The 26737-nt window shown below is 62.8% G+C and overlaps 2 protein-coding genes across 5 annotated transcripts in view; one reads left to right on the top strand and one right to left on the bottom strand.

The window, feature by feature from the left end:
- The window catches only part of ARAP3 (ArfGAP with RhoGAP domain, ankyrin repeat and PH domain 3), a 34524-nt gene extending 17802 nt beyond the window's left edge, over positions 1-16722 (top strand). For all 3 annotated transcript variants that reach the window (XM_071759230.1, XM_071759232.1, XM_071759231.1), the window contains exons 21-53: positions 526-738; positions 866-971; positions 1475-1622; positions 2389-2457; positions 2733-2807; positions 2919-3033; positions 3190-3318; positions 3478-3611; positions 3730-3812; positions 3987-4022; positions 4706-4769; positions 4891-5028; positions 5202-5240; positions 5817-5891; positions 7470-7721; positions 10467-10564; positions 11176-11221; positions 11980-12053; positions 12461-12605; positions 12697-12833; positions 12910-12973; positions 13068-13196; positions 13392-13514; positions 13596-13691; positions 14560-14667; positions 14746-14850; positions 15050-15280; positions 15364-15447; positions 15576-15735; positions 15837-16042; positions 16160-16256; positions 16346-16413; positions 16523-16722. In XM_071759230.1, coding sequence (XP_071615331.1) covers positions 526-738; positions 866-971; positions 1475-1622; positions 2389-2457; positions 2733-2807; positions 2919-3033; positions 3190-3318; positions 3478-3611; positions 3730-3812; positions 3987-4022; positions 4706-4769; positions 4891-5028; positions 5202-5240; positions 5817-5891; positions 7470-7721; positions 10467-10564; positions 11176-11221; positions 11980-12053; positions 12461-12605; positions 12697-12833; positions 12910-12973; positions 13068-13196; positions 13392-13514; positions 13596-13691; positions 14560-14667; positions 14746-14850; positions 15050-15280; positions 15364-15447; positions 15576-15735; positions 15837-16042; positions 16160-16256; positions 16346-16413; positions 16523-16588 — 3713 coding nt within the window. In that variant the 3' untranslated portion in view covers positions 16589-16722. The remainder of the gene's footprint in view (positions 1-525; positions 739-865; positions 972-1474; positions 1623-2388; positions 2458-2732; positions 2808-2918; positions 3034-3189; positions 3319-3477; positions 3612-3729; positions 3813-3986; positions 4023-4705; positions 4770-4890; positions 5029-5201; positions 5241-5816; positions 5892-7469; positions 7722-10466; positions 10565-11175; positions 11222-11979; positions 12054-12460; positions 12606-12696; positions 12834-12909; positions 12974-13067; positions 13197-13391; positions 13515-13595; positions 13692-14559; positions 14668-14745; positions 14851-15049; positions 15281-15363; positions 15448-15575; positions 15736-15836; positions 16043-16159; positions 16257-16345; positions 16414-16522) is intronic.
- Positions 16723-17419: 697 nt separating this feature from the next.
- RELL2 (RELT like 2) lies at positions 17420-26482 on the bottom strand. Of its 2 annotated transcripts, none has more exons than XM_071759234.1 (8): positions 26189-26322; positions 25551-25764; positions 23941-24006; positions 23794-23863; positions 23313-23501; positions 20066-20615; positions 17884-17926; positions 17420-17672 (listed from the first exon to the last, which is right to left on the bottom strand). In XM_071759234.1, the coding sequence occupies exons 2-7, from the start codon at positions 25756-25758 to the stop codon at positions 17885-17887; spliced, it is 1125 nt and encodes a 374-aa protein (XP_071615335.1). In that variant the 5' UTR covers positions 25759-25764; positions 26189-26322; the 3' UTR covers positions 17420-17672; position 17884. The 2 variants fall into 2 exon arrangements, with proteins under 2 accessions (XP_071615335.1, XP_071615334.1); XM_071759233.1 differs by lacking the exon at positions 26189-26322 and adding an exon at positions 26387-26482 and having other exon boundaries at positions 17530-17672.
- Positions 26483-26737: the final 255 nt, after the last annotated feature.

Here is a 26737-nt window from a genome sequence, read left to right as displayed (position 1 = left end):
CCAGAGGAGCCACTGAAATGCTCAGAGGGCTGAGCAGCTCCCTGGGAAGCCAGGCTGAGGGATTGGGGTTGTTCAGCCTGGAGAAGAGGAGGGTCCCAGCTGAGCTCAGAGCAACCTCCCAATATCTGAAGGGGCTACAAGAAAGCTGGGGGAGGGCTTTGGACACGGGGGGGTAGGGAGAGGACAAGGGAAATGGGTTAAAACTTGGAGAGAGGAGACTGAGGTTGGACATGAGAGGACGATGTTGGACTCAATGATCTTGAAGGTCTTTTCCAGCCTGAGCAATTCTATGGTTCTATAAACTCTTTCATTTGAGGGTGCTGAGCCCCTGGGTGCCCAGGTTGCCCCCAGAAGCTGTGGCTGCCCCATCCCTGGCAGTGTTGAAGGTTGGATGGGGCTTGGAGCCCCCTGGGCTGGGGGAGGTGTCCCTGACCATGGCAGGGGGTGGAACAGGATGGTCTTTAGGGTCCCTTCCAACCCCAACCATCCCATGATCCCATCACCCACCCCACATCCCTACCCCAGGGCTTCGGCACGAGGGGATTTACCGGAAGAACGGGGCCAAGTCCCGGATCAAGGTCCTGATGGAGGAATTCCGCCGGGACGCCCGCAACGTCAAGCTGCGCATCAGCGACAACTTCATCGAGGACGTCACCGACGTGCTCAAGAGGTTCTTCCGGGAGCTGGAGGACCCCGTCTTCACCCTGGAGCTGCATCCACAGTGGAAGGAAGCTGCAGGTATCTCCCTCACCCTGCTCCCGGACCGGGCGGGATGTCCCTCGGGGCGGGGTTCTGGTTCCAGCCCGGGGCAGCTCTGGATGAGTTGGGTTCAGCGATGCTCCGCGATTCCGTTTCCTCCTCCCAGAAATCTCCTCGAAGCCCCAACGCCTGGAGAGGTACAAGGAGCTCATCCATCGCCTGCCTCGCCTCAACCACAAGACCCTGGCTGCCCTGATTGGGCACCTCTACAGGTCAGTGGGCCACCCCCCTGCAGGCTCCTTCTGGTCCAACCTGGGTCTCCAAGGCCGAGCCTCCTCGCTGCCCAGGAATTTCTGGGTCCCATCACTGCAAGGCAGGAGAGCCCGGTGCTCACACCTTGCCCCACCAACCCCTGAGGCTGGTGCTGGGATGTGCTGGGGGATGCTGCTCTGGGAGACCTCAGACCTTCCCAAAGTCCTCCCAGTGGACTGGGGGGGGTGTTGAGGAGTGGGTGACACCCTTCTGTAGGGTGTAAACATCCTGAGTGCCCAAAAAAGGGGGTAAACCCCAAATTCCCATCCTTGACTCAGAGCATGAAGAGGGGCTCTTGGGTGGCTTGATTGGAGCTGGAAGTCCTGGAAACAGGAACTGCCCAGCTTGAAGTTCCCACACTGGGGGAGGAGGAGGGTAAAGCCAGGTGGGTTTTCAGGCAGGTTTTTTGGAAGCAGAGGAGGGGGGCTGGGTCAGCCCCTCACCCCTGTGCTCCACGGCCCAGGGTTCAGAAATGTGCAGACCTCAACCAGATGAGCACCAAGAACCTGTCACTGCTCTTCGCACCCAGCCTCTTCCAGACTGATGGCAAAGGGGAGCACGAGGTCAAAGTGATGGAGGATCTCATCGACAACTACGTCAGCATCTTCAACGTAAGCTGCCTGCAGGGGCTGTGCCACCTCCTCTGCAATGGCTCTGTCCAGTAGTTTGGCCACCAGGAGCAGGGCAGGGATTGTCCCCCTGTGCTGGGCACTGCTGAGGCTGCACCCCCAGTCCTGGGGTCAGTTCTGGGCCCCTGAGGAGCAGAAGGAGATTGAGGGGCTGGAGAGTGTCCAGAGAAGGGAATGGAGCTGGGGAAGGGGCTGGAGAGCAAGGAGAAGGTCTGGAGAAGTTGTGAGGAGCAGCTGAGGGCCCTGGGGGTGTTGATCCTGGAGCAGAGGAGGCTGAGGGGAGACCTTCTGGCTCTCTGCAACCCCCTGAGAGGAGGTTGGAGCCAGGGGGGGTCGGGCTCTGCTCCCCAGGACCAAGGGATGGGCCAAGAGGAACTTTTGGCACAACTCAAGTTGTGCCAGGGGAGGTTTAGGTTGGAGCTGGGGAACAATTTCTCCCTGGAAAGGGTCTCAGGGCCTGGCCCAGGGGGATTCCCCATCCCTGGAGGGGTTTCCAAGCCCTGGAGATGTGGAGCTGAGGGACGTGGGGCAGGGGTGGCCCTGGCAGAGCTGGGAGAAGGGTTGGACCTCAAAACTCTTTTCCAATCAAAATGATTCCATGATTCCATTCTGCAATCTGCCCTTGTATGTCCCCATTCTGCCTGCATCCCCCCCTCTGCTCCCCCTGCATCCCTCTGCCCTGGCCAGGTATCCTCAAGCCATATCCTGCTCCTGCTGACCCCGTGTGTCTCCTCTCTCACCCCTGCAGATTGATGAGGACCAGGTATCTCAGATGGATCTGGAGAACAGCCTGATCACCACCTGGAAGGACACCCAGGTACTGGGATGTGTGTGGGACCCCTCAGGCTGGTGGGACTGCCAGGAGGAGGGGTTTACTCCCAGCTGCCCACCCTGGGTCCCTGCTGCCCCCCACCAGAGTTTTGGGGAAGGACCTTCCCCTGCTTCTTTCCCCTTTGCCCATCACCTTGAGGGCTCCTGATCAGGGGAGAAGCAGCTCCAGCTCCCTGGGACACCATCACCAGCCCCCGGGGTGAGGGGACACGTGTGACACCCACGTGAGCATGGCACCCATGCCACCTGCTCTTCCCCCAGCTTTCCCAGGCTGGAGACCTCATCATCGAGGTTTACCTGGAGCAGAAGCTGCCCGACTGCTGTGTCACCCTGAAGGTGAGTCCCTAGGGAGGGCCGTGCTGCCTGGAGCCAGGAGAGATGGAGCAGCCTCTCCCTGGCACCCACCCTGCCAGCACCCACCCCAGCTCCCCCCGTGTCTGTCCCCAGGTGTCCCCCACGATGACAGCAGAGGAACTCACCAACCAGGTGCTGGAGATGCGCAACGTGGTGGCCAGCCTGGACATCTGGCTGACCTTTGAGGTCCTGGAGAATGGGGAGCTGGGTGAGCATGGTGGGGGTGGCACGGGGTGGGGGGGTGCCCTCGGTTGGCGGGGAGGACGTGTGGGGTTACAGGGGTCACCTCGGTGCTGGGGACAGGGGGACAGGGACCGGCACAGTGGAGGGGATGAGCAGTCCGAGCGTCCCTGCCCTCCCCCAGAACGTCCCCTGCACCCCAAGGAGAAGGTGCTGGAGCAGGCTTTGCAGTGGTGCAAGCTCCCAGAGCCCAGTGCTGCCTACCTGCTGGTGAAGAAGGTCCCCCTGGGTGAGGGCAGCTGTCTCTTCACTGGTAAGACCCCCCGTGTCACCTCTGCACATCCCCAGCTCCACCCCAGCTTCCCTTTCCCCTGCCCACCCCCCCGCAGCCATCGGGGGGGCGTCCCCGAGACCCACGGCCACCTCCACGTGTCCCCAAGCTTCCTGACCCCCATCCCCTCCCTCTGGGCAGGTGCCAAGAGAGAGACCCCCAAGTGTGGGCTCCTGAAATGTCGTGAGGAGCCCCCCAAGCTGCTGGGCAGCAAGTTTCAGGAACGCTACTTCGTCATCCGGGACCGGAGGCTCCTGCTCCTCAAGGAGAAAAGGGTACCCAGGGAGGGGAGAGGTGGGGTGGGGAAGCTCGGTGGCAGGGTGGTGGCTGTCCTCCTGGGGGTGAGGGGACTGGCATGGGGCTGGGGCTGAGCTGAGGGGTCTCCTTCCCCAGAGTGTCAAGCCGGAGCGTGAGTGGTCCCTGGATGCAGCCAAGGTTTACATGGGCATCAGGAAGAAGCTGAAGCCACCAGCCCAGTAAGTGGCACCTTCCCTGGTGGTGGCATCCCCTGGTCCCTCCCTGTCCCACGGAAGTGGTGACAAGCTTGGATGTGTGGGGCTGAGCTCAGCCCCCCAGCCCTCTGCCCGGGGTCCCCTGGGCTGCTCCTGAGCTTGGTGGTGCTGCCCCACAGCAGCTCTTCCTTTCCCCAGGTGGGGTTTCACCTTGACCTTGGACAAGCAGCAGCTGTGAGTACCTGTCCCTGTCACCCTGGGGCTGGAGGGGGGACCTTGAGACCTGTCCCCAGTTTTAGAGGGACCAGGACAAGCAGGGTCAGGGCAGAGCTGGGGCACAGGGGGTGGTGGGGCCAAAGGTTCCCTGGCTCCAGGGACAATCCATCTCCTACACACCCCACACCTCCCTGCTTCCCCATCTCCACCTGGGAGCACCCCTGGGACATGCAGCACCAGGATCCAGAGGGACATTTCCAGGTGTCTGTGCCACCTGCCTGGTGTGTCACCTGCCTGGTGTGTCACCTGCCTGGTGTGTCACCTGCCTGGCTCTGCTGCCTGCCAGCCTTCCCCCCACTCTGCTCCATGTTCCCATGCACCCAACACCAGGTCCTCCTGCACCCTTCACCCTGCCCTGGGCTTGGTTCCCTGCCTTGGCCTCCCTGGCACCCATGGGTGCCCCAGGCACACCTGTGCACCCTGCTGATTCCCTGGGGACGCATCCCCTGTCCCTGGCAAGGGGCTGAGCTGTTCCTCTAAGGGCACCAAGGCCTCACGGGGACCTCGTGCTTTGGGGTTTTGGAGGTGCAAACCCCACAGGGTGGGATTGTGCCTGACAGTCCCGGGGGGGGCCCCAGGCACAGTGACAAGGGGACATGGGGTCCCACTGGCCCTGCTCCCCACCAGCTTCTCCTCTGCAGGTACCTGGTGTGCTCAGGGCAGGCTGAGCTGTGGGACTGGACCACCAGCATCCTCAAAGCTCAGGTGGGGACCATCCCACCCCGCTGGGCTGGGACAGGAGGGGGGGGGGAGCTGGCAGGGCAGCCTGGCATGACCCTCCCTGTCCCTGTCCTTGTCCCTGTCCCTGTCCTGTCCCTGTCCCCAGCACGATGACCTGCGTCCCGTCATCCTGCGCCGGCGCTCCTCCTCTGACCTGGCCAAGCAGAAGTTTGGCACCATGCCACTGGTGCCCCTCCATGGGGACAGCACAGATGCCACCATGCTCTCTGCCAACCAGACCCTGGTAAAGTCCCCCACGGGTGCTCCTGCCACCCACCCACCCCTCCCCACACCCTACAACCACCCCAGAACCTCGGAGGTGGGCACAGGCTGCCTGGTCCCTGTCCCCCTGGTCCCTGTCACCCTGCTCCCCCACCCTGTCACCCACTCACCTCTGACCCTCTCCTCTGTTTCCAGCGCCGCTTGCACACCCGGAGGACGTTGTCCATGTTCTTTGTAAGTACCCCCCAGGAGCTCACCCCTGGCTTCACACCCTCTGACCCCTGGTGACAGTGCCAGTGTCCCACCCAGGCACTGAGATGAGCCCAGGCCGCCCTGCCCACGCCACGGGGCTGAGGAAGGGGTGATCTCTATTGTCCCATGGTGGACACGGTCCCAGTACATCCCAGCAAGACCACCAGTCCAACCCAGCTCCTCTCCCCTTGGGCCCCAAGTTGCCCAGAGAGGTGGAATGGAAGCACCCCGAGGAGAAGGGTTTGGGTCCTCCTGGCCATCAGGTCATTTCCTGGCTGGACTTCACCTCCTCTGGCTTCACCTGCAGCACCCACCTCCTCTTCCCACCCCACCTCTGCTGGTGGACACCGGGCTGGTGCCACAGCCTTGGTGGCACAGAACCTGCAGGAACCAGAACACTCAACCCTCCAGCGGCCGTGGGGGAGGAGGAGAGGGCAGCAAAGGGACCCGAGGGAGGGTGGGTCCCCTGTGGTTCCTTGGGCTGCTCCCAAATGCAGAGGCGAGGGACAAGGTGATGGGGGGACGGAGGGGTCCAGCTGACCCCTGTCCCTCCCCCAGCCCATGAAGATGCACCAGGACTCCCTGGAGGAGCAGCAGGAGAAGGAGGTGGACACAGATCCTGTCTATGAGGAGGTGGGAAACTTCCCAGAGCTGGAGCACCTGGCAGACCCCTCAACCCTTCCCCCCGTGGACAGGTCCAAGAAGCCAACCCCGACCCCAGAGCATCCCCCGGGCACCCCACTGCGCTCCTCCCTGCCCACCAACCCGGCCCAGAGCTTGGCAGATCCTTCTGTCCCCAAAGCCCTGTCCCTCGAAAGGGGCTTGAACCTGGAGAGTGACAAAGGGGCTCAGACCCCGGGGCTCAGACCCAACAAAACGGCCTCTTTGGAGAGGAACCTGGAGCCTTCCCTGGTGCCAGCCAAGGACTGGGAGCAGGTGGCCACGCCGGGGAGCAGCCCCAGCTCAGAGCCCCCCCTGGAGCTCTCCAGGAAGAGGAGTTTGCAGGCTCCCCCCCCCATCAGTGACCAACTCATCCAGGAGCTCAGCAGTGTCATCCTCAGGAAGAGCGAGGGTCCCGGCCAGCCCGTGACGTGACCCCTGGTGACAAAGGGACAGCCACCCACCCCGGGGGTCAACTCATGCCCGGTGGCAGTGACAATGGGTACCCAAACCTTCCCACCCCACGGTGTCCTCCTTCTCCTTCTGATCCAGGCTGGGAGCAGGGACTGGCGGGGAGCAGGAGCTGGGGATGCTGAGGGACGGTACCTGCTCGTGGGAGGGCTGGGGATGCTGCCACACACACAAGTGCCACATCTGCCACCAGGCCCTGGGCCACCCCACCCACACTTCCCTTTTTGCATCTACTGTGGGATTGAGGAGGGGTTTTGGGGTGGGAGTTGAAAGGAGCAGTGTGAGCCCAGCACAGGGGCCTGGTGATGGAGGTCAACTCCTGCTCTGCCCGGGGTCCTTATCCCTCTGCCTTCCACCAGCGGGGAGGAATAAAGGTTTATTTGGACTCTGGAGGCTCTGGTTCCTGCAGGAGGAGAGGGGGAGGGATGATGGCACAGTCTGGGGACACAGGGGACACGTGGCTGGAGATCCAGCATAGAAACCAAGGTGCAGTCCCAGCAAACCTCAAGTCCAGGAGAGGAAATTCTGCCCCGGTTTCCTGCCAGCCTGGGATGCCACCGCTCTACAGCATCCCCTCTAGGGGCAGGGGGACAGAGCCTGGTGTCCCCCCAGGCCTGCCTACAGCTGGCTCTCCTCGCTGGGCCTCAGAGGCAAGGCTGCCTTCTCCCAGGTCCTCCCCGATGAGGTCTTCACCCTCCCAGGGCAGCATCTGCTGGCATCCCGCACCCAGCCCCGAAAATCTCGGGAGACGTAGAAGTAGATGAAGGGATCGAAGCAGTTGTTGAAGGCACTGAGGGGCAGGGCCAGAAGGTACCAGATGTAGGTGACGTTGTGACACCCCGTGGCCTCCAGCGTGGAGTGGAGGAAAAGCAGCACGTTGCTGGGGGTGAAGCTGACGATGAAGACCAGGAGGACGAGGAGCAGGACGCGCACCACCTGCCTGTACTGTCTGCCCTTGGCCACCAGCCGGGCTAGGATGCAGCTGTAGGAGATGATCATCAGCATGAAGGGCAAACCAAAGCCCAGCCCCACCAGGAAGAGGAAATAGTAGACGAGGGACATGTGCTCTTTCTTCTCCAGGACGTCGTGGCACGTCGTGATGTTCAGGCTGGGGATTTGTTTGGTCTGGGGGTGCAAAAGCAAAGGGCTCACGCCCAGCCCCACCATCAACCAGATGCCCACACAGATCCCCACCTTGCCCCGCATCCAACTGGAGCCTTTCCAGAGGAAGGGGTGCACCAGGGAGACGTAACGCTCCAGGCCGATGCAAGTGAGGAAGAGGATGGAGCTGTACATGTTCCCGTAGAAGAGAGCCACGGTGAGGCGGCACAGGTAGTCCCCAAAGAGCCAGTGGTTGCCCAGGAGGTGGTAGGAGATCTTGAAGGGCAGCAGGAGGACAAAAAGCAGGTCAGCACAGGCCAGGTTGAGGAGGAAGAGGGCACTGGAACATCTCCTGAAGTTGCTCACCAGGACCCAGCAGGCCAGAGCGTTGGCCGGCAGCCCCAGCAGCAGGACCAGGGAGTAGAGGGCGGGGAGGACACGGGTGGTGAGGGTGCTGTTGAGAAAAGCTTCCAGAGAGACCCCGGGGCACGTGGCTTCCTCCTGGGGACTGAGGGGAAGCAAGGTCCGTCCCTTGCCACCCACTGCGGAGGACACGAGGCATCAGGTTTGGCCCAGAGCCACCTCCCACTGCCCCTTCCCCACTGGGGACCACCTAGGAGCTGCCACCCTTCCCTGCAGAGCCACCAGCACAGCAGGGACAGCTCAGGACACCAGAGCCCTGAACACCCTGATGCCTTCACCCTCCCCAGGGTTGAGCTACGACCACCCATGCAGGAGGGGAGATATTCTACCTGTGCTCCTCCCTCCTCCTCCTCCTCCTCCCAGCCCAGCCCAGCCCCCCACCATGGCCGGGGTGTCCCCCACTTCCTCTGCTCGGAGGCTTTTTCACTGCCTGCTCAAAATGAAAGTGGAGAAGAGGAAAGTGCCCTGAGCATCACATCCCAGCTCCAAAACCTCCACCCAGGTCTCCAACACCAAGGGGGTCCCGTTTACATCCAAGCTGTGGAGCCCCCGAGCTCTGGCACCTCTCCACACCCAAGGCACAGGGGACATTTTGGTGACAAGGACAGTAACCTGATTTTTTTTTTTTTTTAATTTTTTTTTTTTTTCTGTCGGAACGAGAAGGAGGTTGGGTTTCAGGTCTTCAGGTCAGCCATGCCCTGAGCCTTCCCTGTGACACCCAGCTACCCCTTCCCAATGTCGGGGGACCCGATGTCCCCACCAAGTCTCCCCACCTGGCCCCATCACCCCCACCCCCACCAAGACACTTACTTGGAGAGAATTTGGTGGCCGAGCCGAGCCAGGCACAGCCCAGCAGGAGGGTGACACGGGCAGAAAACACCAGCTGGGACATCTCTGAGAAGGGGAGGCGGCCTCTGTCCCCAGAAATATCGGGACAGGGTTGGCCCCACCGCACGTCACGGCGGGGCAGGACGGGTGGCAGCCCCCTCCTTCTGTCACCCCTTCCTCTTTCTCCTTCACGTCACGCGGGTGTCCTGTCTGTGTCCCTGTGGTCCTGGTGGCCAGGCAGGAGGCGGGGAGCAGGATGTGGCAACCAGACACCCCCAGCACCCGGCGGGGCTTTCCAGCCACCAGCACAGGATGGGACACGGCGGGCAGGGGGAAGCAGAAGGAAGGAGGTGGCAAAAGAGTGACGAGAGCAAGGGGAGCTGAGAGTGCCACGGGAAGGTGGCAGTCGCCACATCCAGACATTCGAGGGGTTTGGTACTGAAGCAAAGCCATAGCCCAGGTGGTGGTGGTGCTGTGGGGAGGGCTCCACGTGAGGGTTAGGGCCAGAGAAGTTTTCAGTGGTCACTCTTTGCATTTGTTTGCTAGGCCCGGTGTGGTGGAATTTGGGAGCCATTGTGAGATAAAGCAGGAGAGTGGTCGAGGGGTCGAATAGTCGAGGATCTTGGTGCTAAAGTGAAGCCGTAGCCCGACTGTTGGTGGTGCTGTGGGTAGGGTTCCATGTGAGGGTTAGGGCCATGTCTCTGTGTCCCTCTGTCCCTAAGCCCCTCTGTCCCCCTCTCCCCATACTCCCATGTCCCTACGTCCCCACACCCCCATGTATCCATACCCCTATGTCCCACTGCCCCTATATCCCCACATCTCCACACCCTTATGTCCCCCTGCCCACCTGTCCCTGTGCCCACTTGTCCCCTATGTCCCCAAGCCCCCATGTCCCTGTACCCCCTGCTCCCTTGTCCCACTCTGTTCCCGTGCCCCATGTCCTCATGTCTCCATGTCCCTATGTTCCCCTGTCCACCTGCCCCCTATCCCCGTGGCCCCCAGTCTCTATGTCCCCATGCCCATGTCCCTGTGTCCCCTTGCTCCTGTTCCTATGTCCCCCATGTCCTTATGTCCCTGTGCCCCTGTGTCTCCGTATCCCCCTGTGTCCCTGTATCCCCCTGTCCCCGTGTCCCTATGTCCCCGTGTCCCTGTATCCCCATGTCCACCCGTCCCCTTGTCCCCATGTCCCCATGTCCCTGTCCCTCTGTCCCCATGTCCCCCTGTCCCCTTGTCCCTATATCCCTGTGTCCCTATATCCCCCTGTCTCCTGTCCCTGTGTCCCCCTGTCCCCATGTCCCCTTGTCCCCGTGTCGCGCGGGGGCAGCACGTGCTCATCGCCCTCCGGTTCTGCGCTGGGTGCGGGAGGGGCGGTGCGGGAGGGGCGGTGCGGGAGGAGGGGGGGGGGGCGGTGCTAACCGGGGGCGGGGTCGGTTCCGGCAGTTCCGGGCTCGGCACACGCGGGGTCGGTGTCGTTTTGTCGGGGTTGTTTGGGGGGGACGGGGGCGGGGGGGTTCCGCTGGGCAGCGGAACCGGTACCGGGAGCGGTGCCGGGGGGAGCGCAGCGATGCAGCCGCCGCCGCGCAAGGTGAGCGCAGGGCAGGGGCACCGGGGTTGGGTTGAGTTGGGTTGGGGGGGGGCAATGGGGAGCGGGGCCGGTACCGGGGAGGGGGAACACGACCCATTATGTCCTCGGTGGGGGCTGAGCGGGCCGGTCCCGTCCCGCAGGTGAAGCTGACCCAGGAGGTGCGGGTCCATCTCCTGGAGCAGCTCTCGGGCCTGCAGGGCAAGCAGCAGCGGGACACAGAGCTGCTGGAGGACATCAGGTAATGTCCCCACCCCGAGGACGGGGTCTCTGTGTCCCCTCCCCGGGCTGAGACCCCTCAGCTCTCATGTCACCAGTGGGACAAGGACCTGGCGGGCAGGGCTGACCTTGAGCCTGCTGGAGCGGGGGGCATGGGGACTCTGTCACCCCCAGGGGGACACCCCGGGGCACGGGAGGGCGGTGGTGGCATCGGTGTGGTGGCACAGAGGGGATGGTGGCACCTCTGCCACCGTGATGGTGGTGATGGTGGGACGGGGGGGGTGGGACGGGGGGGGGGTGGCAGTGGTGTGATGGTGGCAGTGGTGTGATGTCAGTGGTGTGATGGTGTCAGGGAGTGATGGTGGCAGTGGGGTGAAGGTGGCACTGGGGTGTTGGTGTCAGGGGGTGATGGTGACAGTAGGGTGATGGTGGCAGTGGGGTGAAGGTGGCAGTGGGGTGATGGTGGCAATGGGGTGATGGTGGCAGTGGGGTGATGGTGATGGCAAGGGTGGCAGTGGTGGTATTGGAGTGGTGTCAGGGATGACTGTGGCCATGGGGTGATGGTGACAGTGGTGGCAGTGGTGGTGGTGGCCCATCCATGCCCCCCCAGCCCCGCATCCCCTGTCCCCCCAGGTCCTACAGCAAGCAGAGAGCTGCCATCGACAGGGAGTACGGGCAGGTAAGGAGGTGCCAGCACTTTGGGGACCAACCCCCATCCTTCCCAGAGGGGTGACCCAGAGCAGTGCCTGGGGAGGGGCAGCATTAGGAATTAATTATCTCGGGAATTAATTAATGATCTTGGGAATCAGCAGAGCAGATCAGGGCCTGGCTGCCTTGTCCCTTTCCGGGGCAGTGGGGACAGGGACCACCTTAGGGCACCTTCTGGGCAGCTCTGGGCACATCGTGGCCCAAACCTCGGGTGCTTTGGGGACACAGAGAAAAAACCTTGAGGGGGGAGGAGGAGGGGGAAGGAAAAGCCCGGCTGTGCTGTCTGCTGGGTCATGGCAGGGCTCTGCTCTTGGATGGCACAGCGAAGCTGAGCATGCTCCAGGAAATGTCCCCACCTTGGGGACACCCTGCAGCAGAGCTCACCCTCCCCCAGGTGCCACCCTGGGCTGGGTGGGCAGGGGGGGAACATCCCCCCAGGGCTGGGGTCCTGCTGGCCTTGGTTTTGCCAGGGGCTCCTCTGCAGTCCCTCCCTCCCGGAGGAGGTGTCCCCATCTGTCCCCAAAGCCACCAACGGGGGTTCCTCTCGTGGTGGTGGCTTCTCTGGTGATGGGGTCTCTGCTGACACTGAGGTCACTGTGTGTCCCCTCTGCTCTGGGGACACCCATGGGGGGGGGGCAGCTGGGGTGAGGGGGGGCCCAGCCCTGATCTCCAGGGTGGGCTGGGAGTTGGAGGGTGGCAGGGTTGGGGTGATGCCACCTCTGTCCCCAGGCCCTGCAGAGGTTGGCCAGCCAGTTTGTCAAGAGAGACTGGCAGAGGGGCCGTGGTGAGGCTGGAGACTCCAGGTGAGCTGGGGACAAGGGACAAGAGGGGGACAAGGGGCAGGGAGGGGGACAAGGGATAGGGAGGAAGACAAGGGACAAGGAGGGGGACAAGGGACAAGAGGGGGACAAGGGGCAAGGAGGGGGACAAGGGAGAAGATGGGGACAAGGGGCAGGGAGGGGGACGAGGGATCAGGAAGGGGACAAGGGGTTGGGGGTTGGCTGTGCCCATCCATGACCCTCCCATGCCACCCAGTATTGGGGTGCCCTTGGGTTGGGATGTCCCCAGGGGTGTAGGACTTGAGTGGGTGGGGACACCCGGGGCTGGGGGTGCTGACTGTCCTGCCAGGTGTCCCCAAAAGCCAGCAGAGGGGGGGGGGTGGGCAAGGGGAGCCCCCTGCCCTGTTGTAACCCCCTCCCCATGCCCACAGGAGCGTGGCCTCTGTCTGGAGAGGTGTCATCGAGGGGACAGCACACGCCGGGCAGCTCCGTGTCACTGCCTCAGAGAGCTGGCGTGTCCTGGCCACCGAGGTCACCAAGACCACCCGCATCTCCAAGGAAAGGATGCTCAAGAAGGTACCAGGAGGAGGACATTGTCCTCTGCACCCGGGAGTTGGGGACAGGCGTCCTTCCCACCACCCAGACCCCTCCTGATGGGTCCCCACAGGGCATTGAGAGGCTGCAGAAAGCCCAGGCAGAGCTGCTGGAGACCATGAAGGAGTTGGACAAGGCAAAGAAGCAGTTCACCCACCTCCAGAGGAGCAGCGAGGTGGCCAAGGACAAAGCAGCCGATGTGGAGGCTCGGTGAGGGGACAGGGGACAGCGGGAGGGGGGACACGGCCGTGGGCGCTGCCACCTCACCCCCAAAAAACCTCCCCAGGCTCCGCAAGAGCGACCGGAGGATCTTCCACACCAAGGCCAGCTTGCAAAAACTCAGTGCCAAGGTCAGCAGAGCCCTGGAGGTGCCCCCGTGGCTGGGTGGGGGGGAGGCGTCCCCTCTCCACGTCACCACCCGTGGTCCCCCCCGTGTCCCCGCAGTTCTCGGCGCGGTTGGCCGAGCACTCCCGGCAGCTGGCTGGGGTGCAGAACGAGTTTGGCTTCGCCCTGGTCTCTGCCACTGCCCACCTGGAGCACTACCAGAGGGTGGAGCTGCCCGCTGCCATGCAGGTGAGGCCCCCCGGCCACCCCCTGTCCCCTCCCAGCCCCCCCACGGAGGTGCCACCAGGAGCATCTCCCGGCTGCTGGTTGGGAGGGGAGGGTCCCGGGGCTGCCTCCGGGTTGGGGGGCGTCAGGGATGCTCCCAGAGGGGATGTGGGCAGTGCTGGGTGATGGGGAGGGGGGGTCCCACCTGCTGTCCCCCAGGCACTGGACGGGGACCTCTACGAGCGGCTGCGGGAGCACTTGTCCACGGCCAGCCGGACGGAGGTGGAGACCTGCAGGGCCACCCAGGAATGGTTCCAGGGCGTTGAGGAGGCATCAGGGAGGGTAAGAGCATCCATCCCTGCAGCTGGGGGGACCCAGGGGACAAGGGAGCCTCCCCAGCCCCATGGTGTCTCCTTTGGTTAGGTCTCCCGGGAGCAGGACCTCCAGCTCTTCCTGCAGGAGCATCCCGCCTTCGCCCTGCCTCCCCAGCAGCCCCTCCAGCTCGCTGGGGTGGAGAAGGTGGGTGGGATGGGGATGGGACGTGCATCTTCCACAGAGTGGGGACCTGGATGGGATGGGAAATGCCCAACAGCTCCAGACACAGCCCAGCAGATCCCAGGGTGGGGAGGAAAGGGAGCAAGAAGGAGCAGGGAGGGGATGCTGAACATCCCAGGGGACAAAGCTCATCCCTGCTTGGGTGCAGCCTCCAGGCCCTGGAAACCAGATGGGAAAACAAGGTGGGAAAATCCCACAAGCTCCCACCTTGTCCCAGCAGCAGCTGCAATAACATGGCAGTGGTGAGGCCACATCTCAAACCCTGGGGTCAGTTCTGGGCCCCTGAGGAGCAGAAGGAGATTGAGGGGCTGGAGAGTGTCCAGAGAAGGGAATGGAGCTGGGGAAGGGTCTGGAGAGCAAGGAGAAGGTCTGGAGAAGTTGTGAGGAGCAGCTGAGGGCCCTGGGGGTGTTGATCCTGGAGCAGAGGAGGCTGAGGGGAGACCTTCTGGCTCTCTGCAACCCCCTGAGAGGAGGTTGGAGCCAGGGGGGGTCGGGCTCTGCTCCCCAGGACCAAGGGATGGGCCAAGAGGAACTTTTGGCACAACTCAAGTTGTGCCAGGGGAGGTTTAGGTTGGAGCTGGGGAACAATTTCTCCCTGGAAAGGGTCTCAGGGCCTGGTCCAGGGGGATTCCCCATCCCTGGAGGGGTTTCCAAGCCCTGGAGATGTGGAGCTGAGGGACGTGGGGTTAGAGGTGACCCTGGCAGAGCTGGGGGAAGGGTTGGACCTGGTGACCTTCAGCTCTTCAGCTCACAACTCCATGATCCTCTGCCATATAGTGAGGGGGTGCTCTGCAGAGCCAGCCCCTTCTCAGCCCCCTCTCTCCTCCCCCAGGTGTCCCTGCTGTCCCCCGGGGACGATGGTGCCAGCCTGGAGAAGGAGGCTCGGCGCTGGGCTACGCGCCTGGCCCGGGACCGCAAGAACAAGGCTCATGGCGAGGAGGTGGGTGCTGCCCTGCCCCGGGGGGCTCCCTGTTCCCCTCCCCACCCCCCATGGTTCCTATGGGTGCCCCCTCCCCAGGTGCTGCAGCATCTGGAGGCCAGGAGGCAGCAGGTCCCAGAGGCTGAGGTGGCCACACTGGAACGAGGGATGGAAGAGGTGAAGGAAAACATCCGGAAGGCTGAGGTGGGTCCTTTGGGGGGGGGGGGTGTGATTGGGGTGACCTCCAGGTTTGTCACCTCCCCGGGGATGGGGACATGATGTGGTGCTGGAGATGCAGGGGCACCGAGTGACGTGGAGCCATGGGGCTTGCAGGGGTATGGGGTGTCCCTCAAGAGGTGTCCCCCAAGGTCTGGGTGATGTCCCCTCCCCATGGCTCCCCCAGGTCAGCCGGGTGAAGGCAGAGGCCAGGCTGGCCCTGCTGCGGGCAGCGGGGTTGGACGTGGAGGCTTGGCTGGGAGGGGCCACGGTGGGGGTGGGCGAGGAGGCACCCCCGGGGCTGGATCCGGGCGAGTTCGATGACTACGAGGACAGCGAGGAGGAGGAAGAGGAGGAGGAGCCCGGCCCCGCCACCCGCACCTACCCCTACACCTGCAGGGTGATCTTCGGGTACCAGGTATGGCCACTGCTGCCTGACCCCCCCACCCTGCCTGCCCCGGGGCCACCGTCCCCTGTCACTTTGTCTCCTGTCCCCTGCAGGGCTGCCAAGCAGACGAGCTGGCCATTAGCCAGGGCGAGGAGCTGGAGGTCATCGAGGATGGGGATGCAGAGGAGTGGGTGAAGGTGGGAGCTGGCTGAGACCCCCGCCCCCCCCTCAGTCCCAAGCAGCGGTGGGGGACACAGCTCAGATGTCCCCAGGGCTGTTCCCCACCCTGGAGGCTGGGACAATCCCCTGCTTTCTGCCCCTTCAGGCTCGGAACAAAGCTGGCCAGGTTGGCTACGTCCCCGAAAAGTATCTGCTGTCCCTGGGGGGCGAGCAGGGGGCTGGGGGGACTGGCCCCCCGGGTCCCTCCACCCTGCACCGCCAGCTCTCCAGCATCATGGCTGCGGAGCTGGTGCTGGAGCCTGGAGGTGGGTGCTGGGACATCACCTCCCCAAATCCCCCCCGTTCCAGGGAGGAGGAGGGATGGGTCCCCAGAGGGTGCTGAGCCCCCCACCCCTCCTCTCCTCAGCCTGGCTGGTGCGAGCCCTGTACGACTACGAGGGGCAGAGCCCCGAGGAGCTGAGTTTCCCCGAGGGGGCCATCATCAGGGTGCTGCCCCGTGCCCCCGGGGAGGTGGACGATGGCTTCTGGACGGGTGACTTCGATGGCCGCGTCGGTGTCTTCCCCTCTTTGGTGGTGGAGGAGCTCACCGGGGCTCAGGGGACAGCCGGGCAGGTTGGTGGCAGTGGCAGGAGGAGGGTGGCCCTGTCCCCTGGCTAAAGGGGGAAGAAATCCTCCTCTCCCCCCCCTCTTTCCTGCTCGTGTCACCTCCTCATGCTCGGCTGTCCCCAGGAGCTGCCATCACCTTCCCCACCTCCCTTCTCCCCTCCGGGCCTCACGCCCGGGGCCAGCCTGGCCCCCAGCCCCTCCCCCGAGACGCCTCTGGGAGGTGAGTGCTGGGAAAAAGGGGCTTGGGGGGGGAGGATCTGAGGGAGGGGGGTGTGGAGGAACCGGGCTGAGGCTCTGGGACCCTTCCAGGCTGCAGGCAGGAGGGGACAGGCAGTGGGCAGAGCTCTCCGGACCTGGCAGCCACCCGCCTCCGCCCGGTGAGCCCCCTGCTTGCCCCCCAAACCTCTCCTTGTGTCCCCCACCCCAAAATGGTGCCACCCGTGTGCCTGGAGGAGGGGTCTAAGGGGGGGATTTCTCTCCCCACAGCTCCGTGCTCCCCCCCCACCCCCCAGCAGAGCCCCGGAGCCTGACCCCGACCTGCGCTTCAGCTGACCCCCCCTTGGGTCCCCCCTTGGATCTCCCTGCTCCCCAAAACACTTCATCCAAGTGAACCCCCCTCTCCCCGAGCTGGTCTCTGGTGGGGGGGGGGGCTCATCCTGCCCAGTGCTGCTCACGGAACCATCCTGGATCCCTGGGGGGCACCCTGGCACCCCCCGGGATGGGTGCTCAGTGCCCCATCTCACCCAGCTCTGCCTGGACCCCCCCCACTGCAGCCCTGGGTGAGGGGATGCTCAGCCTGCACCCCAGGCACCTCCCTGCAGGTTGGGGGGGGGTCGGGGGGGGCTGTGCCCCAATAAATCCAGAGTTGCCTCTGCCGAGGGGTTCAGCAGCTTTAATGGTTTGAGCTTCTCTATGTACAGTGCCAGGACCCCCCCAAAAAGCTCGCCGTGGGCACCGGGGATGCACCCCCCCCCCCCCCCAGCCACTCGCCAACAACCGGGGCCCGATCCTGGCCCTCCCCACCCCCTCACCCCCCTCCCTAGCACTGGGCTCCAGCCCCTCCTGTGCTGGGTGGGGGTCTCCTCTCCACCAGCACCCGCCGGGTCCCTCCCTGGGGGGTGCCCGGGATGGATGGAGTTGGGGGGGGGAGGGGGTGCTGTGCTCTAGGGTGAAGGTGCCAGGGGGGGTGGGGGGTGCTGCCCCCCCCCATCCCGGGGGTGTCTCAAGCTGCTGCCTCCGTCCCTGCCCCCTGTTCCAGCCCCGTCCCGTGGGTCCTGCCCCCAGCGCCGGGGTGGGGGGGCTGCGGGGGTTGGGTGCTGTGCTGCCCCTCGCCAGGGACCCTGCAGGGTGTGTGTGGGTGTGTGTGGGTGTGTGTGTGTGTTGGGGGCTGGGGTGGGGGTGTCTCCAGGGAAGGGGTGCAGTGGGTGGGGGTCGGGTGCCTGTTGCCGATGGGATGAGGTCTGGCGCCTCGTTCCGGCCATGCCAAGCGCGTAGCTGCTGGCCCTGGGGGCCGGTTGCCCCGCGGCCACCCCACAGCAGAGCCCCCAGCCCAGTTTGGGAGTTGGGGGGAGTAAGGGGGAGGAAAGTGGGGGCCACACGCCTACAAGTCCACACTCCAACCCGGAGCAGAGAGGAGCTGCAAGAAGAGAGAAGCAAGATGGGGCTTCCCATCATCCCCCCCCCCCCCTCCACTAGCCACAACTGGGTTCTACTAGCCCCATGGCTTCCCCTTAGCGTGCGGGCAAGAGGACCTGAACCCTCCTGGAGAAGAAGGGGTTCATCCTCTCCCCATCCCCAGCGTGGGGACACTGCCCAGCCCACCCAGGGGGCTGGGGACATGGACTCACGTCACACGGTGGCTCCTGGGTCCTGCAGCACTCTGCTGGGCTCCTGCGGGGGGAGGGGTGTGGGTGTCAGTGCTGGGGGGGGGGCCAGGTCTCTGTTGGTGACAGTGGGGACCCACGGGTAGGTGGGCACAACCCCCTGGAGCCTGCAGGAGCTGAGTGCAGCCCAAGCCCCATCACCTGCAGGCAGGCAGCAGCCCTCCTGGTGGCCCCAGGGGGGATCCATGGGACTGAGGAGCATCCCAGTGGTGATGGGGGTCAGGGACAAACATCCCAGTGAGGTCCCATCAACCATTCCTCTGGGAGCCCGTGTCCTGGAGCAGGCTGAAGGAACAGCTCAAGCCCCATCACCTGCAGGATGAGGGTGAGTGGCAGCCAGCAACCCTCCTGGTGGCCCCAGGGGGGACCTGTGGGACTAAGGAGCATTCAAGCAGTGCTGGGGATCAGTGACAAAAGTCCCAGTGAGGTCCTATCAACCATTCTGGAATTCCATGTCCTGGAGCAGGCTGAAGGGAACAGCCCAAGCCCCATCACCTGCAGGACAAGGGTAAGTGACAGCCAGCAACCCTCCTGAGGACCCCAGCTGGGACCTGAGGAGCATCCCAGTGGTGATGGGGGTCAGGGACAAACATCCCAGTGAGGTCCCACCAACAATTCATCTGGGAGCCCGTGTTCTGGGGCAGGCTGAAGGGCAGCCCAAGGCTGGAGCAGGGGCTGAGGCAAGAGCCAAGCAGCAGAGAGAAGGAAGTCACAATTCCTTTGTGGACTTGTCCTGAGTGCAAATCTTTGGAGATCAGAGAGGTTGTGGCCATCTCCTGAGGAGTGATGGGCCAGGAGAGGAAGGAGGACCTGCTTACAGCAGGGGGGTTGGACAAGAGGACTTTTAGAGGTCCCTTCCAGCCCAAATTATTCTCTGATTCTGTCACCACCTCTCCAGTTCTCCAGAGAAGAGCTGCAGCTCACCAGCTGCCCTGGGCTTGTCCACAAAACTCCTCAAACCTCCAGCCTGGAGGAACCCAGATCCCTCCAGCCCAACCACCAGGGAGCAGAGGGACACAATGAGCACTCAGCTGGGCCCCTTTCCTGGGTTCTCCCACCCTAAGCCAGTCCTGCCCCATCCCACCCCAATGCCAAAGCTGCTGGGACATCCCAGGCTGGGCCCGTGAGGCTCCAGCAGAGCCAGGACCTGTCCCTGGCTTTGAAGAACGTTGGGATTTTTCATCCAGGTTGGTTTTGCTTCATTTTCCTTCCTGGGGGTTGGCCACAAGTGCTCTGGTGCTGGTTTTGTGGGGAAGCCCAAGGCAGCTCTTGGCTGGTGGGGTGACATTGCACAGGGGAAGGGGGTTTCCCACCAGTTCCCCTCCACAGAAGTCATCTTCACCCAACTCAGAACCACTGCCACCACCCATGGCCTCGTTTGCTCGGTGGTAACAGCCCAGAGGCCATGGCAAGGAGCAAATCCCCCAAATTGGGGGAGAGAATTGACAGCCATGCAGGCAGCGTCCTGACCTGGAGCAAGGTGGTGGGATGGGAAGGTTGGGAGATACCAGGGTGCTGGGAGGTCTCTCCAGGGTGGGCTGTCCTCTCTGAGCACAGCCAGCACCAGCCCCTCTGGGGCAGGAAGAACAACCAAGTTGGTTTCATCATTTCCCTCCCTCAAGGCAAGGAAGACCCATGGAGGTGCCCTGGAGCCCCCTGCTCCTGCCTGCACCTTGTTGGCCACATTGAGCCCCTGCATGCAGTGAGCTTCTGGGTTTGGAGACACCAAACCACGTGCAAGCAGCAGAAATCCCTCAGGACAAGCAGAAGTGATCCCAAGGGATGTCCCCAAAGAGCCCAGCCAAGAAGGAGAACTCATCCCTTCTCCAAGGAGCTGCAGCATCTCCCACTCCAGTCAACTGGGTGCCTGCCAGGGTGGGAGCTGTCACGGGGACTCCCAACCCCCCAGGTGTTAGAAAACAGATGGGAAAATCCAATCAAGGAAGGTAAGAAACAGGATGGGCAGGGACAGAGAGGGACCCACCCTGCTCACCTGTGTCCCCCCCGCCCTGACCCACCTCTCCTCACCGGGCTGGGGCTGCTTCATCCTGTCAGCAGCAGCACTTGGGGTGCTGGCCCATCACCCTACGAGCCCTCCAGCCCCAGGAACCAAGCACACGGGGACGAGGAAGAGCTGGGATCCTACCTTCTGCCCCACGTCCTCTGCTCCGGGCTGTTTTCTGCTGCCATCATCTCTTCCCAACTCCTCGACCTTTTCGTGCAGGCTCAGGCTCCCGTGAATATCCGAAACTTCATCTGCCGAGCCCAGTCCGATCTCCTCCAGGCAGATGCTGGTTCCTTCCTTCCCCAGCTCTCCGGGGATGCTGGGACTCGACCCTCCCAACACTTGATGGGATCTCAGGAGCTTCCTCTGGTGGCTCCCGCTCCCGGGAGCGGCTCGCAGCGAGTCTGCCAGCCCGGAGCCTCTGCTGCCCCCTCTGCTGGAGCTGCCGGGGGTGTTGGGGGCTGGAGGGGTGGAGTGGCTGGGCTCCCGCTCGCTTTTTCCACCGGGGGGACCTTTCTGGATGTCTCCGTTCTGCAGAGTGCCGTCGGGGAGAGTCCCGTTGGGTGCCCGGTCCCGCTGGAGCCGCTCGCTGCTCAGCTCCTCCAGGCTGGGCTCCCGGCTCCCATCGGGCAGGGGCCCCTCCTGCTGCTCCTGGGAAATGGGTTTCTTCCCGATGTGCGTGACCCGAAACCTGGAACCAGGAGCGAGATGGATCAAAATCCTCTCCTGGTTTGTGTGCCCACCTCACCTGCACCTCCAGCCCTGGCACCAAGGGCACCAAGGGTGACACCCAACCTTTGGTGACTTCCAACCTTTTGTGACCTCCATCCTTTGGTGACCTCGAACCCTTGGTGACCTCCATCCTTTGGTGTCCTCCACCCTTTGGTGACCTCCAGACTTTGGTGACTTCCAACCCTTGGTGACCCCCAACCCTTGGTGACCCCCAACCTTTGGTGACCTCCAACCCTTGGTGACCTCCAACCCTTGGTGACCTCTAATCCTTGGTGACCTCCACCCTTTGGTGACCTCCAACCCTTGGTGACCCCCAACCTTTCAGACCCATGGACTGAGCCCCATTTTCCCCTTCAGTTTTGGCAAAGGGAATAGAAAGAGAAGGGTGAGAAGGTCGACGCAGAGCCCCTGCCCACAACTGCAGCTCCTGGAAATGCTCTGAGATGCCACCAGGCTGAAGAGGGACTTGTGGGGACATTGAGAAGTTGGTTCAGAAGGTGAAAGGCAAAGAGGCAGAGCCTGGGGAGGAAGGGTTGGTCGTGCAGAGCTGCTGGGATGTTGTGTCAGTGTCTGGCAGCCATCAGGGGAACCAGGACAAGAGTTTTTGGGAGCCTGCACACCCTGAGTGGAGGGCAGGGATGAGGTTTCAGCAGGGTGAGCTGTACCTGGGTGGAGGAATCAAAGGCAGGAGGGATCCTCTGGCTAAAATCTGCCAAGGACACATTGTGCCCCATCCCCTGGAGTGATGGATGGTACCTTAGGTGGCTCCCCAAGATTCCACCAGGTACCAGCTGAGCATTCCAGGGGAGGCAGGAGAAGAGCTGCAGAAGCTTAGGGAGAAGAGAGAAGTTAGGGATCTACCACGACTTTGGGATTTGTCAGGGGTAACGTGAGGGAGGAGCCTAAAAAAAAGTCCAAATTGCAAAGTGGCCCAACCAGTGGTGACCAACTCTGTGGTTCCAACTCTTTGTAAGCAATGGAAGCCACTGCTGGACCAGCAGGTGAGAAACCTCTTCCACAGCAAAAAGAAGGCTGATCCCACCACAGGGACTTTCAGCCAGCTCCTACTCCCCTGGAGCTGGAGATGCTGCAGAGAGCCCTGGCTCTGCTGGGGCTCAGCCAGCACCTGGGCAAAGCAGAACTTCAGCAGCAAAGTTCAGGAGTTGCTGAGTTTGAAAGAACAAGACCCAAAGGTCCAGCACGTGGCAGTGTGGTCATTCCGAAGGGAGAAGCTGAGAAGAAAGGTGCAGGAGATCAGAACATGGCAGCTGAGAGGCCAGAGGTGAAGGACACGAGGCTGGGGACAGAGCAGAGCCCTCAGTCACTGCTCCTCCTGACTGGAAGGGTCAAGAAGAGCTCCAGCTCCAGGCATGGGGCTGCTCAGGTCAGGCCAAGCAAGAACAGAAGTGACCCTTCAGGTCCATCCAGATATTTGGAGACAAGACACCAGCACTGTGGTTTGGGAAGACCAAAGAACATCCCGTTCCTGAAGAGGGACCAGGAGGTGGCATTCTCCAGCAGTTAAGAGATAAGTGACAGGAGACAAAGAGCATGGATGAAGGACACAGAGGAGTGGATTGGAGCTGGCACCAGGCAGGGAATGAGCTCAGCTGTGAACATGAAGCTGTGCAGAGGTCTGGCTTCCCAAACACCACCCCTGGAACCAAGGGCAGGGGACAGCAACGGGCAGAGGGGACGCCAGAAGCTCCAGAAGGTGTGACCTCAACTGGAGTCCAGCCCAGGGAGGTCTAACATGTCCTCTCCAAGCTCCCCATAAAGTCACCTCCCTCCTGAGGCTCCTGGCTCTGATGGTGGCAAAACCCCCAGGTCCTGGTGCCTGCTCGGGCTTGAAACCACCAGGCAAGGACTGGAGCTTCATCAGGGCTTAAGCTCTGGATGGAGATCACAGCAGAGCTTTCTGTCTCAGTGGGGTGGCCAGCCAGGGATGAGCAGTTGCCCTGGGCAACCGAGGTGTTGGGGAGCTGAGCCCTGAGGCTTTCTGCTGGGGAATGAGGCAACCTGGGCAAGGCTGTGAACTCCACTGGGGGTTGGTGACTACACCAACCACAGGCAGCTCAGGAAGTCCCTTGAGGTGAGAACAGGTGGGGTCTGGAAGAACATCTGTGGGAAGGAACACTCCCCTGTTCTGCTGCTCCTCCCCTGGCACCTAATTACAGCCCTAATTGGAGGTGAGGAGGCTGGAGGGGCACAGCCACTCCTTCCTTCTGCTGGTGGTGGCCAGTGACTTGCACCTGGGACCCGCTCTCACCTCCTCCCCCTCCTAATGAGACCCTTAAAAGCGGGGTCAAGAGATCCCTCCTTGTGCAGCAGGAGCCCTGCTCCCGGGGACAGGAGGCTCTGGAAGGACGTGGGTTTGGGGCTCTGCCCAGCACTGAGTCAGCAGAACAACCCGAGCCTGAGTCACCTTCACGGAGAAGGAGGAGAGAAGCCACCGGTGCATCCTGGGCTGCCACATCCCACAAAGGAACTTCCAGGGACAGGAGGCAACCTGGGGCCTCGGGACCCCCATCTGGGGCTTCTCAAGGGGGAAGAGTAAGAGGGTGGGCATGGGGCAAGAGGGGAAGGTGAGGGGGAAGAGGGCAGCTGAGAAGGCTCTGGGTGGTCCCTCAGAGCATGGCAAGGCTCACGGAGGTACCTGCCCACTGAGAAGACCGTGGTCTCTCCGGGGTGCATCCTGCCCTTGCCCTCCTTGGACCGTCCTTGCCGATGCAGGGGGTGCCTCTTCCTCTTGGTGCAGTGGATGCAGGGAGCCTGGGTGGATCCCAGGTGGACCGTGTGGTGATGTGGGGGACCCCCATCCTGGCTGTTCCGGTGAGGACAGAGGCTGCAAGAGGAGAAGGACGTGAGAGGTTGTGTTGTCTGGAGGAGACCTCCCAAGCCTGGGAGCCCCGAGAAGCAGCAGCCCCAAAGGGAACCTCCTGTGAGGAGAGGAATCCCCTGGTGGTGGGGTGAAGCACCCATCCCAACCCCCAGGGGAGAAGGACTTCTGGTTGGGAAGATGCTTTCTAAGGAGCTGGAAAGGGGCTGGCTGCAAAGTGCCCAGAGCAAGATGACACCCAACTGCTTGCTCCTCCCTTTCTCTACAAGAGTCACAAGCTGGGGAGGCTTTTCCTCACCTGGGCACTGGCACTGGCACTGGGATGTCCCCATCATCCCCCAGCATCTCCTTTAGGGCCTCTGCATTTGCTGGAGAGAGAGGGAAAAGGCACTGGGTCAGCCCAGGTGGTCAGAGTGTGTCCCGGGCAGCCCTAGGAGATGCTCACCTTCATTCTGGATGATGCATCTCACAATCTTCTCCACGGTGTCCTCGTTCAGCTCCTCCTCTTCATCTGCAAAGAGAAAAAGTGGTGCTGAGGGCTGGGATTGGGACACTCAGCTCACCAGGTCCCTCCCCAGGAGCAACCACCTTGACTGGGAGGTTGGAGGAGCCTTGTGTCCCTCATCACACCGGGAACACCAGATCCCAAACCCTGGAAACCTCCCCTGAGCCAGCAGGGAAGGGGGGCAGGGCCAGGGGGGTTGTGTTGCTCCTTCAGACTTGGGGGGGCACCGTGGGGAAGAGGTGGGAAGCAGGTTTGGAACAAATTGAAAGGCAAAGCTCCTCGTGGGGACCATCCAGCCCCGGAGCCCCCAGCTGCTAAAAGCCTCCAAGGGTAAATGGGACGGGTTCACAGCAGATAAACCCACCGAGGCCTGTGGGGTATGGAGAAACCACCCCTGATGGACAAAGCCCTGGAGCTGCACACTGCTAGAAGCTTAAAAGAAGATGCTGGGGAAGCTTGGCTCGGTGACCACTGCCTGGTGGTGTCATCCCCAGCATCCATCTCCACTGCTTTAGGGATGCAGGAGGATGCAGGAGGTTGGGGTGGTGGGGCCTCCATCCCTCCCCACAGTGTTCCCTCTGCCCCTGAGCAGGGCAGGGTTGGGGTCTGGCAGGCAACAGCCTCAAAGGGCATGGGCAGGAGACCCTGGAGGCCCCCAGGGATGTTTCCCTTGGGCTGGGGCAACTCCAGCAGGCAAGGCCAATCCTGGGAGGTTGGGCACTGCCTCCATGTCACGCGTGGTCAAGTCACTGAAGCCAGAGGAGCACATCCAAAGCTCCTGGAAGCTCCTGCTGCATCCTGGGGAACCTGGGGGAACCCACGTTTCCCTTCCATGCGTGAGAAGAGGTGATGGGAGGTGCTGATGGTGGCACAGAGGAGTCAGGTAGCACCATTTAGATGTTTCCACGTGGAAGAGCAGCTGGAGGAAGGTGTCTTCTCCATTTCAGCAGGGCCCCAGAAACCACCAAACGACAGAGCTTGCTTGGGCTGGGCCCTGGTTTGCTCCCATGCTTGATGCTGCACTGACCTCCCAATCCTGCTGCGGAGAGCTGGGTGGCAGGGACCCCCTAAAGGTCCCCATCCAGAGATCCCAAGGAAACACCCCCGTTCCTCTGGGCTGCATGAGCCCACCAGGGACCAGAAGAAGACAAGACCTTTAGGGACACCGTGGTGGCTCCACGCAGGACCTTCCTGCACCAAAGGGGCAGAGGGACAGCTCGTGCCCTGCTGGAGGGCACTTCCCTGGCTGGAGAACATGGGTTGTGATTCAGGGCTTGGGGATTCAGCAGGTCCTGCCTGTTGATCAGAATTATCTTTTGGTGATAAAATCACTTTGGGAAGGGCCAGGAGCTGGGTCCCACCTCCCTGGCACCACCAGCCCCCGGAGCCAGCAGATCAGAGGCTTCCCCATTCCCTGGGGAGCCCCACGCCGCCCTCCTCACCTCATCCCTTTTCCCCACCTGACAGGTGACCCCTCCACCTCCCAGGAGCACGTTTGAGGAGCACTGGTCCACACCAGGTCCGAGAGCCCTCAGCACCCCAGCACTCACTGGCCTGCAGCTCTGCCAGCACATCTTTGGTATCTGGGTCGAGCTCGTCCCGGAAGGTCCGGCACCGGTAACCCTTCTTCTTCAGGACGTGACAGATGAGGAAACCCACCAGCCCCATGATGAAGAAGACCAGGACGAGGAGGAAGACCATATACAAGCTGTGCTGGGGGTCTGACTCCCCATCCTCGCCGCTGCTCTGGTCTGACATGCGGATCTAGGAGACAGGGGGAAGGTGGAGCAGAGATCCCGCTGCCCATCCTCCTCCTCCTTCTCCTCCTCCTCCTGCTTCTCCTCCTCCTCCTCCTCCTCCTCTTCCTCCTCCCACCCGCTCGGGCTCCAGCCAGCTCCCAGCTCGGGGTGGTGGGCTCATCTCTCACCCCCAAACTCCATCCTGCCGGGGGGGTCCCGGGGGAGGTGAGGGCGGGCTGGGGGGGTTCGGCCCCGTCTCCCAAGGACACCCGGGCAGGAGGCAGCCCAAGGGCAGCGGCAGCACCATCCCGGCAGGCTGCAGGGTGCCCCGGCTTCCCAAGGGCACCGGCATCACCCCCAGCACCCATCAGGCCGCCAGAAGGAGCATCCTCCCCGTACCCCCTCCGCATCCTCCCCGCTCCCCCTCCTCATCCTCCCCGGTTACTCACGGCCAAGGGCAGGCAGGGAGCGGCGGGGGGCCGAGCCCGGCAGCTCCCGCATCCTCCTCCCGCAGCAACCCCAGCTCCTCCCCGGCTCCTTTGGGCTTTCCCAAGCTCTCCAGGCAGGCCGAGGGGCCGGCTCTCCTTGCCAGGGTGTCCATCCCCCCCACCCCCTCCCACCCCCTCCCCTTGTCCCCGCTGCGGTACCTGGGCCTGCGGTTCTCCTCCGCAGCGTTCTCTTCTTCTTCTTTCACCTTCACCTGCCTCCTAGCAACCCCGCATCCCCTCGCCCGGGGACCGCCGGCAGCATCCTCCGAGCCCCCCCGGGCTGCCGCCTGCCTTCCTCGGGAAGGAGCCAAAGCTGCTGGCGGCAGCCTGCCCCGTTCCCTCTGCTCAGCCAGAGCACTCCGCTTTTTTCCCCCGATCCCGGAGAAAAATAATAATTAATTTAAAAAAAAAAAAAAAAAAAAAATCTCTCCGAAGCGGTTTCGGCGGAGGGAGAAGCGCAGGGAAACGCCGGCGGCTGCAGCAAGGAAGGGAAGGGGGGGGGAAAGAGAG

This window comes from Heliangelus exortis, chromosome 15 (genome assembly GCF_036169615.1).
Source record: "Heliangelus exortis chromosome 15, bHelExo1.hap1, whole genome shotgun sequence".
Classification (NCBI taxonomy): Eukaryota; Metazoa; Chordata; class Aves; order Apodiformes; family Trochilidae; genus Heliangelus; species Heliangelus exortis.
The sequence above is the reverse complement of the archived record's forward strand: the minus strand, read 5'-3'. Positions and strand labels throughout refer to the sequence as shown.

Excerpts from the sequence above, each read along its gene's own strand:
- RELL2 (XM_071759233.1), bottom strand. The coding sequence starts at position 25,758 with ATGTCAGACCAGAGCAGCGGCGAGGATGGGGAGTCAGACCCCCAGCAC. Across the intron at positions 23,502-23,793 it reads GTGCCAGTGCCAGTGCCCAG|CCTCTGTCCTCACCGGAACA; the intron begins GTGAGGAAAAGC and ends CTCCTCTTGCAG. Across the intron at positions 20,616-23,312 it reads ACGGTCTTCTCAGTGGGCAG|GTTTCGGGTCACGCACATCG; the intron begins GTACCTCCGTGA and ends TCCTGGTTCCAG.